The 16005-nt window shown below is 43.0% G+C and overlaps 1 protein-coding gene across 1 annotated transcript in view; it reads right to left on the bottom strand.

Annotated features, from left to right (window-relative positions):
- Positions 1–241: 241 nt before the first annotated feature.
- LOC108573001 (solute carrier family 12 member 7) overlaps positions 242–16005 on the bottom strand; it is a 169240-nt gene continuing 153476 nt past the window's right edge. The window contains 12 exon segments of the mRNA XM_017935348.1: positions 242–3101; positions 4012–4151; positions 4233–4552; positions 5379–5432; positions 5581–5688; positions 6132–6277; positions 6280–7569; positions 7758–7919; positions 8005–8189; positions 8357–8592; positions 8773–8958; positions 9143–9403. Of these exon segments, the coding sequence (XP_017790837.1) occupies positions 3010–3101; positions 4012–4151; positions 4233–4552; positions 5379–5432; positions 5581–5688; positions 6132–6277; positions 6280–7569; positions 7758–7919; positions 8005–8189; positions 8357–8592; positions 8773–8958; positions 9143–9403 (3180 nt within the window). The 3' untranslated portion in view covers positions 242–3009.

The following is a 16005-nucleotide window of genomic DNA, read 5'->3' as shown; positions in this document are numbered from 1 at the left end:
CATATATATATATTTATATATATTTATATATGTATATATGTATATATTTAGATAGTGCCTATCTAAAAAATGAGGCACGGTCGAGGAGTTTCGAGCCGTGCAATGAAACGTGACATGCACACGACACTTAAACGCGAACCGATTACAACGCTACACGCTATCCTTCGATGAAAGTCGGTTAAGGATCCTCGCGAAGAAGTGTAACGCATTTTCTTTTCGCATTCACCGTTCGTTCTCTGTGTTCTGTGTGTATATGTATGTGTGGGTGTAGATGTGTGTATGTGTAACCCTATGCAGGCGCGACACCAACACGCTCTCCTTTCAATATGGCCGCCGCTATGCGCACGCAAACGCAACACACCGGTGCCCTCTCTCTTTCACATAGACGTACTAAGAGCGGTGAATCGGACCGGTAGGCCTTGGACAGTATAAACGCGAACCTAGACGAAGATTTCTTTTTTTTTTTCGACGCGCAAGAGGTCGAGAAGTACAATGGAAAGAACGAACTTCAGTTCTGAAGTAGAAATGCGTGAATGCTCGCCGTGTTTCTTCCGTTCGTCGTTCTCGCGGCGTTAGTCGGAAGTAAACGCTACGGCTTGAACCTTTATGGGGACGCAAATGTCTCTTGAGATTTGTAGAATTCTTTTCTTTTCTTCTTTTTTTTTTGTATAGAATATGTAGTATATAAAAGGATGAGAATGAGAAGAGAAATTTGTTTTTTTTTTTGTTTTTCACATTGATGCTCTGTGTGCGTACCGGTGTTAGCATTTTGCTTCTTTTTTTTCTTTTTTCTTTTTCTCGTAGCTTTCGCTAACCGTGATTTTGTCGTTCTTCGTTTTGTTTTTTTTAGGTTATATCTCTCGATGCAATAATAATAGATCCATTTCTGTTACCTATAAGAGATTTCTTTTTGGATTCTAGTGCTATTACGTTTAACCTCTCTCGTGTGTTTTATCGATCATATCTAGGATTAGTGTGTCTCAAGACTTTCGCGATACGTCTCTGTCACGTAGTAAGTACAATTAAGAAATTCGAACTCTATAAGTTAGTTCTACTATTGCTAGTTCCCTCGTGTGTGTTATACTCGATTACGACGATAATGCGAATTAGTAACTCGAAGAAGATCATCGCGGTGTAATATATGTATATATGTATATATACTTTCCTTAGGACATTTAGCGTTAGAATCGTTCTTTTAATCGTAAAGTAAGTTTCTCTATGTTTCAGCGATGCAGTGACGCGGATTCGTGATTCATCTGTTTTCCTTTCCCCTTCAAGTAAAATCGTGAACTCGTATTGCTATTAGAATCCTGATGTTATATCGATGTTAAAGTGATACAAATTGGTTATTTCAAGAATACCTTAGCACTATGCCCTGTCTGTAGCACACCGATTAGTCCGAACCCTTTTCTTAATATTTCTGCATCGATCTTCCAACCATCTATCCTTCCACGCAATCCTAATTAACATTTTCAAGAGTTTCTTCTCTCGTTTTTTTTTTCTTTTTTTGTTTTTCTGGCAGTAATATACTTTTCCTTCAATACGTCGCATCGGAGAATGCAGCTCTACTATGATTGGTTAGTTTCACGAGAATACCACGTGTTCTGAGTATGTTGTTTTGATTGATTCGTAAATTAGGATTCCAGGAGTGTGTTTCCGCCTCGTCGTTCCTCTCACGATACACATTTTTTTCCGTTCCTTTCTCTCTTTTCTTTTTTCTTTTCTTCTTTTTTCTAACAATGCGTCCGCATAAAATCGTTCACGCTGCCAACGTTCGTCCGAACTGTCGCCGCGCAGGCGCGAGACGCGCGCGTCCTTGCGCACGCGCAATGCGCCTCCGCTGGTTGGCGTACTTCACCGCGCGCTATCCTAGGCTACCCTATATGTTCACCTATAAGCAATAGAATTATACATACCTATTTATACTCTCTATTAACGACAATGCGTGTAGAAAAATGAGCCTCTCGCGTCTTTGGTTAAACGCGAAGCATTTAGAAAGTATTCTGGCAGTGGTTTTCGTAGATGCTTCGATCTTAGCCTCGGACCAAAAATTTTGATTTCAGTTTCAAATGGGGAGTGTACAATCGTCAGAGTCTTCGCGAATTTATCTTTCCGTATCCTGGCCACTTGTTGCCTCTTTTATTTTTCGTTCGACCCTTGTGTGTCATACTTTTTCCTTTTTCTTTGCTTCTCGAACTTTCTTTGTTAAATTCCATCGATATTGTGCACGCGATCGAAACTCTGCCTCTGCTCTGCTCTTTCCTGTTCTTTTTTCCTCTCTCTCTCTCTCTCTGTTTCCTTTTTTCTCTTTCTTCTTCCTCGATCGATATTCAACATCGAGAATTCTCCGAATTGTATAATAAATTACACCGATGACAAGGTCGAAGTTATAATATGCTTTGTGTGTGCAGTCCTCTGTGCTAGCTGTCTTTTGTGACACGGATTAAAACCACTTTTTTTTTTGTCTTTTTTTGTCTTTTTTGTTTTAGTCTCTAACCATCATCGAGAAAAGGGACGAGTGTAAAATAAGAATAGATCCTACGTATCCTAGTTTTACGCGTGAAATTCATTCGAAGGAAATTCATCTTATCCTTTGGCATGTCACTTTTGGCCTTCTAGTCGAGGGTCAGTTTTCCTTCTTCTTTCGATTCGAGTTTCTTTGTGTTTTTTTTTTGTTTTTTTTTTATGTTGTTTTCCTATGTTTCTGTGTTATCGTGTACCTGGTGTACATTTTATATACATATATATATCCGCGGAGACAGCGCGTCAGCCGGGCATATATATATGTATGCATGCGTGTGTTTTGCGTGTGGTATGTTTCTGTATATGCGTGTGTTGGAGTGTGTGTTACTTGTAAATTGTGTCGATTCACAACGCGCAACGCAAGTGACTGCTCAGACAATGGCACAAGAGCAACGTGTTCCGTAAGGTGAAGTCGTTTAGGTCTTTCAGATGTGAACTAGATCTTCGCTGTTGCGAGGCGATCACTTCGTTCCCGCCTGATTTAGTTCACGAATAGATGGTGATCACTTCCCGTCCGCCGCCGCGCACCATCAGCACCCTCTCCAGACCCTCGGTTAGGACCTCCAGGAATTCCATGTCTGTGGTGGCAGTTGGTTAAGGAAATTGATGAAAACGAGAAATAGGAGAAACAGAGAGATTGAAATACTCTGGGGAAAATTCTATAGTGTGAGAGTGGGGTAAGAAATGAGGGTCCTAAGGTCCTTTTATGAGTCCTCAAGTAGGGAAAATAGAAGAATTTCAATACTCGAGGAAGAAATGAGGGGCCTGGAGTCCTCAAATAGGAAAAACAGAGAAATTTAAATACCCTTGGGAAAATTTAATAGTGTAAGAGTCAAGGAAGAAATGAGGGGCCTGGAGTCCTCAAATAGGAAAAACAGAGAAATTTAAATACCCTTGGGAAAATTTAATAGTGTAAGAGTCAAGGAAGAAATGAGGGACCTCTCATGGGTCCTCCAGTATGAAAAACAGAACAGTTTAAATAGTGTAAGAGTCGAGAAAGAAATAAGGCACCTAAAGTCCTCTCCTGAGTCCTCAAATAGGGAAATTAGAAAAATTTAAATTCTCTTGGAAAATTTAATAGTGTAAGAGTCGAGGAAGAAACGAGGGACCTGGAGTCCTCAAATAGGAAAAATAGAGAAATTTAAATACTCTGGAAAAGATTTCTAGGAAGAAATGAGGGACCTAAAGTCCTCTCCTGAGTCCCCAAATAGGAAAAACAGAGAAATTTAAATACCCTTGGGAAAATTTAATAGTGTAAGAGTCAAGGAAGAAATGAGGGACCTCTCATGGGTCCTCAAATATGAAAAACAGAAATATGTCAATAGTGTAAGAGTCGAGGAAGAAATAAAGCACCTGAAGTCCTCTCATGAGTCCTTAAAAAGACTCTAAACTATCCTTTATCAAGTTACCCTCACTTATTCCTCATTATCGCTCCCCCTAATTAACTATACAGATCACGATCGCACATTAGCTCGACAGAAAGGATACAATTCGATTCACGTTCCATTTCGGTGTTCCTCGGTGGTCCAGGAAGGTTCAGGATCACCAACTGGGCGTTTTTGCTCTTCTTCACGATCACCTCGTTCAGCTTGACCGAAGTGTGCATACGTCTCACGTCGCACTCGTCGCTGAACAACGATAAAACACACATTCTCAACAAATATTCACCAATGTAAAACATTAAGAAAAAATGATCGTTCAACGCGTACTATGTAGGTGTCTTAGACTTCGGACTCTCAGTTTTCTTCTCCTCGCTCTCCTTCGCCTCTTCCTCCGCGTTCTCCTTGTTGTCCTGTTTAGGCGAACCTCCGATCAGCTTCGTCTCCTCGTCGTTACCCTCTTTAGCCTCCTCTCCGCCGGATTCGTTTGTCTCTCCCGTCTCTCCCTCTTTGCCAGCTTCCGTCTCTTGCACCAATTTCTCCTGCGCTTCGTCCGTCACGTTCGCGTTCTGGCTTCCAGGCTCTTGGAATCTCACTTTGGTCGCCACCTTCACGTCCACGTTGTGATGATGGTCCACGATCGCTTGCACCTGTGTCAGGATTAAAGTTGCATCGGTGAATATCTGCGACGGGCAGAACTGTGTCCCGAGCAGCAGGAGACAGTCAGTGTTTTTTTTTTTTTTGGTTTTTTTCGAGAAAAAAAGTCGACTAACTCTAGCGTCAAAGCACTCTATTATTATGAATTCGACTAAATGAACGATCGCTAAATGGAAGCATTCTCGGCTATGAACGTGCCAATCAAAAGCTGAAACGTTTGGTTGTTTCGGAGAGAATCATGGTCAAGGGAGGTGTGTACGTGTGTGTGTGATAAAAATCGTAATCGGATGATTAGAATTGGAATGAGAGCAAGAAAGCAAACTTGTTGGAGGGTTTTTCTGGATCAACGAAAGTAAAGAACAAAAACGAGAGAGAGAGAGAGAGAGAAACTCGTAGCAAATTAACAAAACCAGAGAGGAAAGACGAAAGAAAAAGAGACGTAGAAAATTAGATCGCGAATTCGATCGATCAACCGACGAGGAATCGTGCGTTGTTCTGGAGTGACGATTCCCGTCTCACCTCCAAGAGTTCAGTTTCTTGATGCGGAAGTGGGGTTAACTCGAGTCGATCGTTTTGTTTTCGTACATGTATGCGTGAGTATGGGCGAACGTAGAAGAAAGAAAAAAAGAAAAAAAAAGATAGAGAGAGAAGGTGAAACGAAATGCGTATTTTGGTTACGAGAGAGACAGCTTCGGAATGAACGGGGGATTCATGGACACGTGTGTCTCAATTACACCGACACACAGAGAGAGAGAGAGAGAGAGAGACAGACAGAGGGGATAAAACAGACGAAGGAACTCCGGGAATTGTCTGACAAACCAGAGGTAAATTTTCTTCGGCGGGTACCTCGTTGAAGTCCACCAATGTCTGCACCTTATCCGTGACGAGCACGCAACAAACAGACACAGACCGATCAGTAATCGTCATAGCCGTAGCAATTTCTTATTTAAATATATATATATATATATTTATGTACATTCATATTGTCGAACATCGTTGGCTCAACGATCCTGCCACTTACCACTCCAAGGGATTGCTTCTTGCTCAGCCGCAGCTCCCTCAGCATCTGGTTCCTCTGCTCCATCATCAGGGTCCTCTCGTACGTGTACGCGGATATATCGGAATCCATCTATGAACACCGTTCGTTGGAAATGCTTAGTTTCTAATTAATTACAATTATCCAACAATGTTCCCCAGGTTAGTGTGACTGCTTTTGGAACCAAGAAAGTATATACAGGGTGCTCCAACCGAAGAAGGCTACCTAAGTATCTTCTTTAAAGTGTCCTCCTTCCAAATCATTGAAATTGTGTTTTAAACATTTCTCATGTCATGAAAAATAAAGGAGATATTTAGAAGAGATCTGGTTTCATTCGAGACACCCTGTATATTAAGTCTCGAGCAGCGGAGATGTGAACGTTACACTATCATTTTTCTACTTAGTTCCTCCGAACGATGGACTCTGAGAACTTTGCCCCATCGATCTTCAACACACAACTACTAACCACGGTAAAAAAAAAAGATGATTAGAAAATACAAACGAACGTGTAAAAGTTGCTAACTGATACCACTCACCATTTCTACAATCTCCACTTCAGCCTCGATCCTCAAGTCGTACAGGAACTTCTTGAGGTCCTTCTTCATCTGGATCGAATTGTCCTCTATCTGAGCCACGGTGAAGATCCTCATCTTGCAGTTCTTCCACGTACGGTGTTGCTTTGTAACAGCATCAGTAGACCACCGTCGTGCACGATCCACCAGACGTCGATGTTTCCGACAACCTTCTCCGTCGAATCGGGGAAGAAATTGATTCCTTTCGGCACCAGTAACGCCATCCTGGCTGCTGCAACTGCTCTGACAGTTTGCAAGAACACTCTCCAAGTTCTGTTGTCACTCTCCTCCTGCGATTGCTTCCAGCGATAAGGCCAGCCAAGGATCACGGTGTTCGGCTTCATTCCGCCTAATCCAGTGGTCTGTACCAGAGAACTGAGACCGTCTACGACGTCTTTGGCCACCAATACGTCCACGAATCCTTTCACCCTCTCCTCGCCGATTGTCTTGCGCAGATTCACCTTCGCAGCCAAGGTTTTGCCGGTGTTCTGAATGTAATCGCCGCTGATACAGCTGACGCAAATCGTCAGACCTTTTCCAGCCTTCAACTGACTGGCGAACGCGAACAACTTGCGATACTTGGGCACCAGGTCGTCTGTCAGCTTAGCCAAGATCAGAATCTGCGGCCTCCAGTTCTTCGTGTGAGGCGGTCCTTCTTCCAGTCTCAGAAGAGAGTAACGAGCAGCCGACAGTGCTAAACCGCGAATACCGTCTCCCCATTCTTTCTCAGCACCGCGGTATTCTATGTACTTGTAGATGCAACCGGCCATTCCCATGGCCAGCAACGCGTAGTACCAGCTGGTCATGAACATGATGGCGATACAGAGAGACAGTCCGAGGAACGAGAGGCTCCAGTGGTAGTACTTGAACCTAGGTCGCCAGTTTGGTGTTCTGAGGAGGGTCTGCAGGGCGCATGCAAGGTTCACGAAACCGTAACACATGAGGAAGAACATGGACAACAGAGGAGCTAGGTAATCGACGTTGCCAAGAAGAATCCCGCCTTGACATATGAGGACAGTGAGTACTAACGCTCTCGTCGGTTCACCTCGACTAGAGCTTGTGGCGAACGGTGTTAAGAAAGGAATTATACTGTCCTTCGCGATGGCTTGAAGCAATCTTGGAGCTCCGGTCAGAGATTGAAGGCCAGCACCGAGCGTGGAGAGGAAGGAACCGATCAAGATGACCCATTGATTAGGCCAGGCCATGTTCGCTACCACCAGTTTGCCGCCGATACTTTGGCCGAATTTGTCTCGAAGCAGAAGATTGTCTACCGTGCCGGCGAACAGGAGGACACTGGAGAGATACACCGTTGAAGTTGTCAAGATGGCGCAGATGGTACCGATTGGGATGGATTTCTGGGCGTCTGCTAGGTCACCTGATCTGTTCGAGCCAGCCATGATACCTGTGAAGGAAATGGACGAATGGGAAGGCATTAGTTATGCAGATTTGTTTGTTTATTTATATATTTGTTTGGGAGAGAAGTAAGTTAAGGAGAAGAGGAATAATAACGATAAGGTCGAAGACGAAAGTGATAACAGGAAAAAAGAGAATGGAAAGAATAGTAATTGGAAGATTTTGCTTTCAGCTTACCTGTAACCGAAGGGAAGAAGATACCGATGAGAATGGTGAAGGTAGTAGTGAGATCGACTTGAATCTGGTTATACGAGGATGCAGACATGATGTCAATGTCCTTAGGGTCCTTTCCGTAAGAGATCAGCTGGCCTTCCTCTTGGAAGCTGTCCCAAATGTTCTCTGAACAAGGTAGAATCGATGTATTCAACGATATTCCACGTTTCCGTATCGCTTGAAGGTTGAAACATTGTAGAATTCAATTTACCTAAGAATACACCGCTAGCTAAGCCACGAATTCCGTTAACAATGGTCACGTTGTTTTCCATGTAGTAAGGATCACATTTGGTGCCGTTTCCACAGTAGAGATAATGAAGAACACCGCTGACGTTCTTGTTGCAATCCCGGAGAACGTTGATATCCTTCAGCAACCTTTTACCAAGAATGCACATTCTGAAACAGGCAAGAATTTTCTCGTCTGACGACAGTTTCAACGTTGCAACTTCTAGAGTAGACGTGTACTTCTGTGATACATTAGTCGACATTACTGTTCCCGCCGTCGCAACAAAGTTCGACCGTGAAAACACTCAACGAAGAATGTTAATCGTACAGTTACTAACTTGAGAGCCTCGCTGCCGTAGAAGTTGTAGAACAGACCCACGTAGACTGCCACGATGGAGAAGATGACACAGGCAAGGGCGACTGTAGCGAACTTGTTCACGAATTTCACGCCAACGAACACTATAGTGCCCATCACCAATAACAGACCCGTTCCGTACACGCGAAAGTTGTTGTACATGATGCTTGGATCCTTGGTGAAGTCGCCGAATATACTCAACGACGGTGCCATGTACGTCTAGAAGAAACGACGATTAATCGTAATTTAATTGCGAAGTCTGAGAATAAAGTTTAGAGGATTTTTAGCAGGGCTGTTCAGGCAGACCTGCTACGGGCGCCCGCCGCTGCCCGCGGGCAGTTTCACCGCCCTACGGGCAACTTGTTGAGCATCATTGATTTAGAGGTTAGAATGATTTACCAAAACGATTTCAACGGCACCGATGATGTACATGGCGGCAGCTAAGGTGGTACCAGTGTAGAATAACATCCCCACAGCACCACCGAACTCTGGACCCAAACTTCTGGATATCATGAAGTAGGACCCTCCAGCTGGAACCACTCCATTGGTCGCAATGGCGCTCATACTGATAGCCGTCAACATTGTCTGTTTGCAAAGAAAGATATTTCTAATTGTTACACGAAAGGATAGATAAAACGAAATTGGGGGACTGGAAGATTTTTGAATATCACCTAAGAGTCAGCTAAGACTAGAAATTCTACCGAAAAATGTTTCAGACAAAAGTTGAACGGTGTCAAGTGGAACTCGCACTCTGTATATCGGTACTTACCACACAGCAACAACAGAGTACGATGAAGAAACCCTGAATAGCGCCGGCAGTACCGACTACCCAGGTCAAACGGATGAACAGGATCACGCCGAAGATATTCTGGATGCAAGGTAGGAAGACACCGATCAGCGTGCCCATTCGTGCTCCACCTGAGACAGGCTGTGGCTTCGCGTCTGGATCAGTTGCAGCTGGAATCGTGTTGCTGTAGTCCGACAGGCTGTTGAGCAATGTGGAGATCCGCGGCCGGACTTCCATCTCTTCCTGAAAGTTGAGGAACGCGGCTTATGGCGCCGTGTTGCTGAACAACTAGTCCATTTGTCGTCCACAATTTTTCTATGCTGTTACGTAGTGCAATATTCACGCAACCGTGTGTAATTTTACTTTTCTCAGGTGAGACGTGAATTCTGAACAAATTTTCCTCAGGTGAAATATGAAGGAAGAGGAATACTGGAAATTTTCCTCGGGTGTAACGCGAATGGAGAAGAATTCTGAAAATTTTCTCAGATGTAACGCGAACAAAGGAAAGTTCTGAAAATTTTCTCAGATGTAACGCGAACAAAGGAAAGTTCTGAAAATTTTCTCAGATGTAACGCGAACAAAGGAAAGTTCTGAAAATTTTCTCAGATGTAACGCGAACGAAGGAAAATTCTGAAATTTTCTCAGGTGCAACGCGAATGAAAAGAAGTTCTGTAAATTTTCTCAAATCCAACGCGAACGAAGGAAAATTCTGAAAATTTTCTCAGATATAACGCGAACGAAGAAAATTTCTGAAAATTTTCTCAGATGTAACGCGAACAAAGGAAAGTTCTGAAAATTTTCTCAGATGTAACGCGAACGAAGGAAAGTTCTGAAAATTTTCTCAAATCTAACGCGAACGAAGGAAACTTCTGAAAATTTTCTCAGATGTAACGCGAACGAAGGAAAATTCTGAAATTTTCTCAGGTGCAACGCGAATGAAAAGAAGTTTTGTAAATTTTCTCAAATCCAACGCGAACGAAGGAAAATTCTGAAAATTTTCTCAGGTGTAACGCGAATGAAGAAAAATTCTAAAACTTTTTCTTGAATCAAACCGAATGAAGAAAAATTGTGAAAATTTTCTCAGATGTAACGCGAACGAAGGAAAATTCTGAAATTTTCTCAGGTGTAACGCGAATGGAGAAGAATTCTGAAAATTTTCTCAGATGTAACGCGAATGAAGGAAAGTTCTGAAAATTTTCTCAAATCTAACGCGAACGAAGGAAAGTTCTGAAAGTTTTCTCAAATCTAACGCGAACGAAGGAAACTTCTGAAAATTTTCTCAGATGTAACGCGAACGAAGGAAAATTCTGAAAATTTTCTCAGGTGCAACGCGAATGAAAAGAAGTTTTGTAAATTTTCTCAAATCCAACGCGAACGAAGGAAAATTCTGAAAATTTTCTCAGGTGCAACGCGAATGAAAAGAAGTTTTGTAAATTTTCTCAAATCCAACGCGAACGAAGGAAAATTCTGAAAATTTTCTCAGGTGCAACGCGAATGAAAAGAAGTTTTGTAAATTTTCTCAAATCCAACGCGAACGAAGGAAAATTCTGAAAATTTTCTCAGGTGCAACGCGAATGAAAAGAAGTTTTGTAAATTTTCTCAAATCCAACGCGAACGAAGGAAAATTCTGAAAATTTTCTCAGGTGTAACGCGAATGAAGAAAAATTCTAAAACTTTTTCTTGAATCAAACACGAATGAAGAAAAATTGTGAAAATTTTCTCAAATCGAACAAAAACGAAGGAAAATTCTGAAAATTTTCTCAGATATAACGCGAACGAAGAAAATTTCTGAAAATTTTCTCAGATGTAACGCGAACGAAGGAAAGTTCTGAAAGTTTTCTCAAATCCAACGCGAACGAAGGAAAATTCTGAAAATTTTCTCAGGTGCAACGCGAACGAAGAGAAATTCCGAGAATTTTCCTCAGACGTAACGCGAACGAAAAGGAGTTCTGCAAATTTTCTCGGCGAACACAAAAAGATGGCGAAAACTTGGAGGAGTAGATTATAATGGATAGGAAGTCAAGCATAATTCGGGGAACTCGAGTGCAGCATACCAAAGGCTCGCTGTTCAGGCCAGCGTGAAACTTCCCATTAATTGGATCACTTTGAGATCGTTTCCACCTGGTGCACAGTTAGCCTAAATTTTCTTGGAATCGTCGAGTGGCTTTGGTAGACTATCAGACTCCAAGAATAAATTATCGAATACTTCGTTAGTCCAAATTACATTTCTACATTCTCATACAACGAATAAAATACCGTTCCCCTTTCGAAGCAATTGACATTTCACTCAGCCCGACCAAGCACGTATTTTTCTACTTCAATCTATCTATTACCCAGCTTCAAGAATTGTCCAATAAAAGTTTCTCCAATTCGCCTGGTAATTAACAATTAGAGAAATCGAAACTTCGCCTCGAAAAACCAATCGACGCTCCACAATGTCTGACCACGTACGCTCTTTTCTACTTACACTACTGCGGTTCGTTGAAAAGAGTGTAACGTCGCTCGACTCTATAAATTACCAGGGGAAACGGGGTCTTTTATAATTCTCCAGGACGTTCACGAGCAGCGGGGAGCGTTATTTAATTTTCTAACGCGATCACCAAGTTGGCCAAGCTTGCAATTTAAGCTCGAAAGGTGGTGGAATCCGAATGATTCATTATTGCGTCGCGCGGTTCTCGTTCTTCACTTTCGTCGGAGCTCCACAGAGAGGAGTAATTAAAAGAACCTGGCTGATTATAAATATTCAATGGGACAGAGGAAATTCGATCCTGTCGAGATGGGGGGAAAAAAGCCCGATAAATATACCGAACGGTCGCTCTAATTGGACGTTTTGCAGGGATTAATCAACGGACTGCTTAATTGATTAATCAACGAGACCTTTCTGCTCCCTGATTGCGCCGAGCAATTAATTTCTTCGAGTGAAAGAGATGCTGTATTTTTGAGAAAATTCAATCTGTCGAAAGGTATGCAAATTTTCTTAACGATCAACGTGGCGAATTTTTCCATCGACGGAGAAAGAGACGGTGTGTAATTGAAGAAAATATTCCAGAGAGATATTCTTCGGGAATAATTCTGAATTTACGAGACGAGGATTAATGGTCGTGGAGTAAAAAGTCTTTAGTCAGAGAGCAATTATAAAGAGGGAGGAAGTTTCAGGTGTTAAGTCAGGTTCCTTTCAGGTTCACGTTAGAACTGCGAATATTCATCGGCTGGGTGGAATTTCTTCGCGGAAGAAGAGGAAGAAGGGAAGTCGGTGAGTCGTGAGAGATGGAGTTTGCGAGATGTTCCTTTTAATTTCCTCGATCTTTCTTAATCCTCTTCGCGAATAGTCAACAAGAAGCTCCGGGCAGAAAAGTCGCTTTCAGCTTTAACGCGCTTATCAGCCTAACCGGAGAGGCTTATCGAGGTAGGGAGAGTCGATAAGGTGCTGTAGGATTCGATTTACGTTCGCGTCAAAGTCTCGCGAGTTTCGGCCAAGTTTCTCGCCCCGGCCCTAATCGAATTAGCCTCCTATCTAAGCGATACCACTAATTAATTGTTCGCCTGTGAGGTATCAATAAGCAGACTAAGTAGGCGACGAAATAATCGAGTGAGCGAAACGAATACAGGATGAAACAGACTAAGTGATAGGAGAAATCGCGTGAAATGGGATGTAAAAATATTTTTAGGAGTTTTTTTGAGAAATGTGAAATATCGACGACTAATTTGAATAGAAGGTGAAATAATAAAAGAAAAGAGAACGAGTATAAGATAGAACGAAGGATACGAAAAATCGCGAATATTTTTATGAAACGTGGAAACAAGAAAGAGCGGTGAACTAAAAGGCGGACAAGAAATTCTCATCATAAACCAGCGAGGATCTCGTAAACCGTGCGAATAAACAATCTCCTCGTAACGAGTTCGTTAAACTTGAAAGGAACGAATCTCGTAGACGGAACGTACGCAAATTAGCAAGCTTTTAAAGGGACGTAAAAAGAAACAGCGTTAAATCAGTTTCTTCTAGCTTCTTCTAAAGACTTAACGGCCCTTTAACTCGAACACACTCGTAAAAATCGTGTTTCCAATGTTTAGAATCTGGAAAACCCAACCAACTTCTCTCTGCTTCCGAAGCACGGGAAAAAAAGAAGAAGGAGAAAAGGCGAAAGGAAAGGAGTTCGATTAAATCAGCGTTGCGGAGTGTTCTCGCGTATCGCGGAAGGAAGCTTCAACAGCCCTTTAATTCAAAGGGGTAACTTGGATCGCTTTCAAGCCTGGAATTCACCGATCGACAAAAGGGATCGTGTTCTTCACGGTGGTCCAGGTGCAATCTTACGTAACGCGATCGTATTCTGCCAGAGAGATGCGGCAAGGAAACGGAAAAGGGGGAGGGAGAGAGAGAGAGAAAGAGAGAGAAAGAGAGAGAGGAGAGAGAGGAGGGAGAGAGAGGAGGGACAGAGAGAAAGAGAGGAGGGACAGAGAGAAAGAGAGGAGGAGAGAGAGAAAGAGAGAGGAGAGAGAGAGAAGGAGAGAGAGGAGAGAGAAAGAGAGAGGAGGGAGAAAGAGAAAGAGGAGGAGAGGGAGAAAGAGAAAGAGAGAGGAGGGAGAAAGAGAAAGAGGAGGAGAGGGAGAAAGAGAAAGATGAAGAGAGAGAGAAAGAGAGAGGAGAGAGAGGAGGGAGAGAGAAGGGAGAGAGAGAAAGAGAGAGAGAGGAGAGGGAGAGAAAGAGAGAGGAGACAGAGGAGGAGACAGAGGAGAGAGAGAGAGGAGAGAGAGAGAAAGAGAGACACATGGCCTCCGTTCTATAGCCGGTTAATTAACGTGCTCTCTTTGGCCTGTACGAGTCTCTCACAGAGTGAACCTCGCGGCGTGGTTTGGCTTCGACCTCGATTCCTGGATATCCAATTATCCGTTTCTCTTCTTGTTGCACACGCACACACGTATATACAACTCTTCCTCTGTCTGCCTCTAGATCCGTCGAGAATGATCTGCAACCAGGAGGACCAGGCCTTATCGTCGCTGATTTCCCGTGTATCTCTCCTATTCTCTCTATCCTCTGGCTTCTCCACAGCCTGGACTCCTCTTTCCAACCCCTCTTATCGAGGAAACGAGGCGAAAAAGCGGCGAAGAGGCTCCTTGGAACGCGGAGTGTCAGGGACTTCGCGTGTTCCGGATGAATTGGTACACGATCTGTGATCGTTCTCGCGATACCGTTGCGCCAGAGGGATTTCTGGTAGAGTGGCGAGTTTTTCTGCGAGAGGATCTCGCCGGTTGGAAGGCACCTTTCGTCCAGGAGTATCGGGGAATTTTTGTGAAAAACGGAGATCGAGGGAGAATTGTAACTTCAGTTTTTTCCGTGACTTTTCAAAAGTGCTGGATTATTTCTAACAACACCCTATGGAAATAATCAACTGAGGACAAAAATGTCTCCGCGTTCGTCTTCGAGTCACTACACACTGCGATACCATAAAGTAAACAGTTCCTAGGCATAAGGGGACACCAACTTTCGTTTTCGGTGCCCAGCAACAGTCCTTTAGAACATTCAATAGCGTAAAGACGTTTCCTCCGAGTCCGTCAATAAACAGCGTACCACAAAGTTAAAAGACTATTTCTTTTTCATAACCCATTTCCAATAAAGAGTATCGCGAAGGCATACGGCTGTATCGATCGAGCCACTCCACTGAATTTATCAAATTTTGTTCATTTGCGAGGAGTCAGGCGTTATGCGTGCGCTTTGACAGTAAAATTGGAAGAATTTCAAAAAATGGAGTTCAAGTTGATTATTTTCATTGGTAAAATCTTGATGTTGGGTTTTCTGTAGAAACGGTTTATGGCACGATCGACCGAGAACGGTTATTTTTGAGTTGAGGATTTTCGTTTATTGCTTGCACAGGTCTAATTACATCCTGCGAGGGTCGCTAGAATTGCTTTGCTAGATTTTTAGTAAATCGTGTCCCTCGCGCTCAACAGCCTACGAACATACCATAAACCACGAATTTCCGAACGGCACATCTGTATGTAACGGCCCGCTTGCCGATTAGTCACCCGGAGGAAATTCCAGATTTTTAGGACCTTCCGCCCACCCCTTCCAAGGTGACAGCGCGCTAAGGGCGCACTGGAAGGGCGGCAAAGACGGTATTAGACACGCTGATTGGCAAATGCAATCGTTAACCATTAATCAGCGTGTCCCAACAAAAATCCCTCTCACGGACGTCCGAGACGCGACGTCGGAGAGTTGTGTCGTCGAGTAGTCGTTCAACCACCACGAACAAGGAGAACCAAGGAGCAACCAGCTCACATCACGCGATACCATAGATCAGCTTTTACAAGTCCCAATCATATTGGGTGGTCCTTCGAACCAGTATCTAGACGTCACAACGTCGTTTACCATAGATCAGCTTTTACAAGTCCCAATCATTTGGGTGGTCCTTCGAACCAGTATCTAGACGTCACAACGTCGTCCAAACATCCACAAAGCTCGAAAGTTCATCGCCACGACCACGGGCATTAACACTTGACAAATGTGAGAAAAATAGTTGTACCAGTAAGAAAAGTTCATTAGAATCCTAACTTTCGTTCGAACTTCTAAGATTAAGAATTCCTAAATGTAATTAATCCGTAAGAAATTAGCTTCAGTTACCTGATACAGTACTAAAAAGTTAGACGCTTAGATGCACAGTCAGAAAAGAAGGCACAGGTTAAGAATGTAAACGAAAATAATTCGAAGGACAAGGAACGCGTTAATTTGCACAGTTAGAAAATTCGAAGAAAAATGTAGAAGTAAGGGTTAGAGGTGTGTGAATTTAACGAAGAATTTAGGAAAGAAGCCAAAGGCGACGTCGATTACAATAAGAAGAACCTAGAGAGAC

The sequence above is a fragment of the Habropoda laboriosa genome, unplaced genomic scaffold (genome assembly GCF_001263275.1).
Source record: "Habropoda laboriosa isolate 0110345459 unplaced genomic scaffold, ASM126327v1 scaffold102, whole genome shotgun sequence".
NCBI lineage: Eukaryota > Metazoa > Arthropoda > Insecta > Hymenoptera > Apidae > Habropoda > Habropoda laboriosa.
The sequence above is the reverse complement of the archived record's forward strand: the minus strand, read 5'-3'. Positions and strand labels throughout refer to the sequence as shown.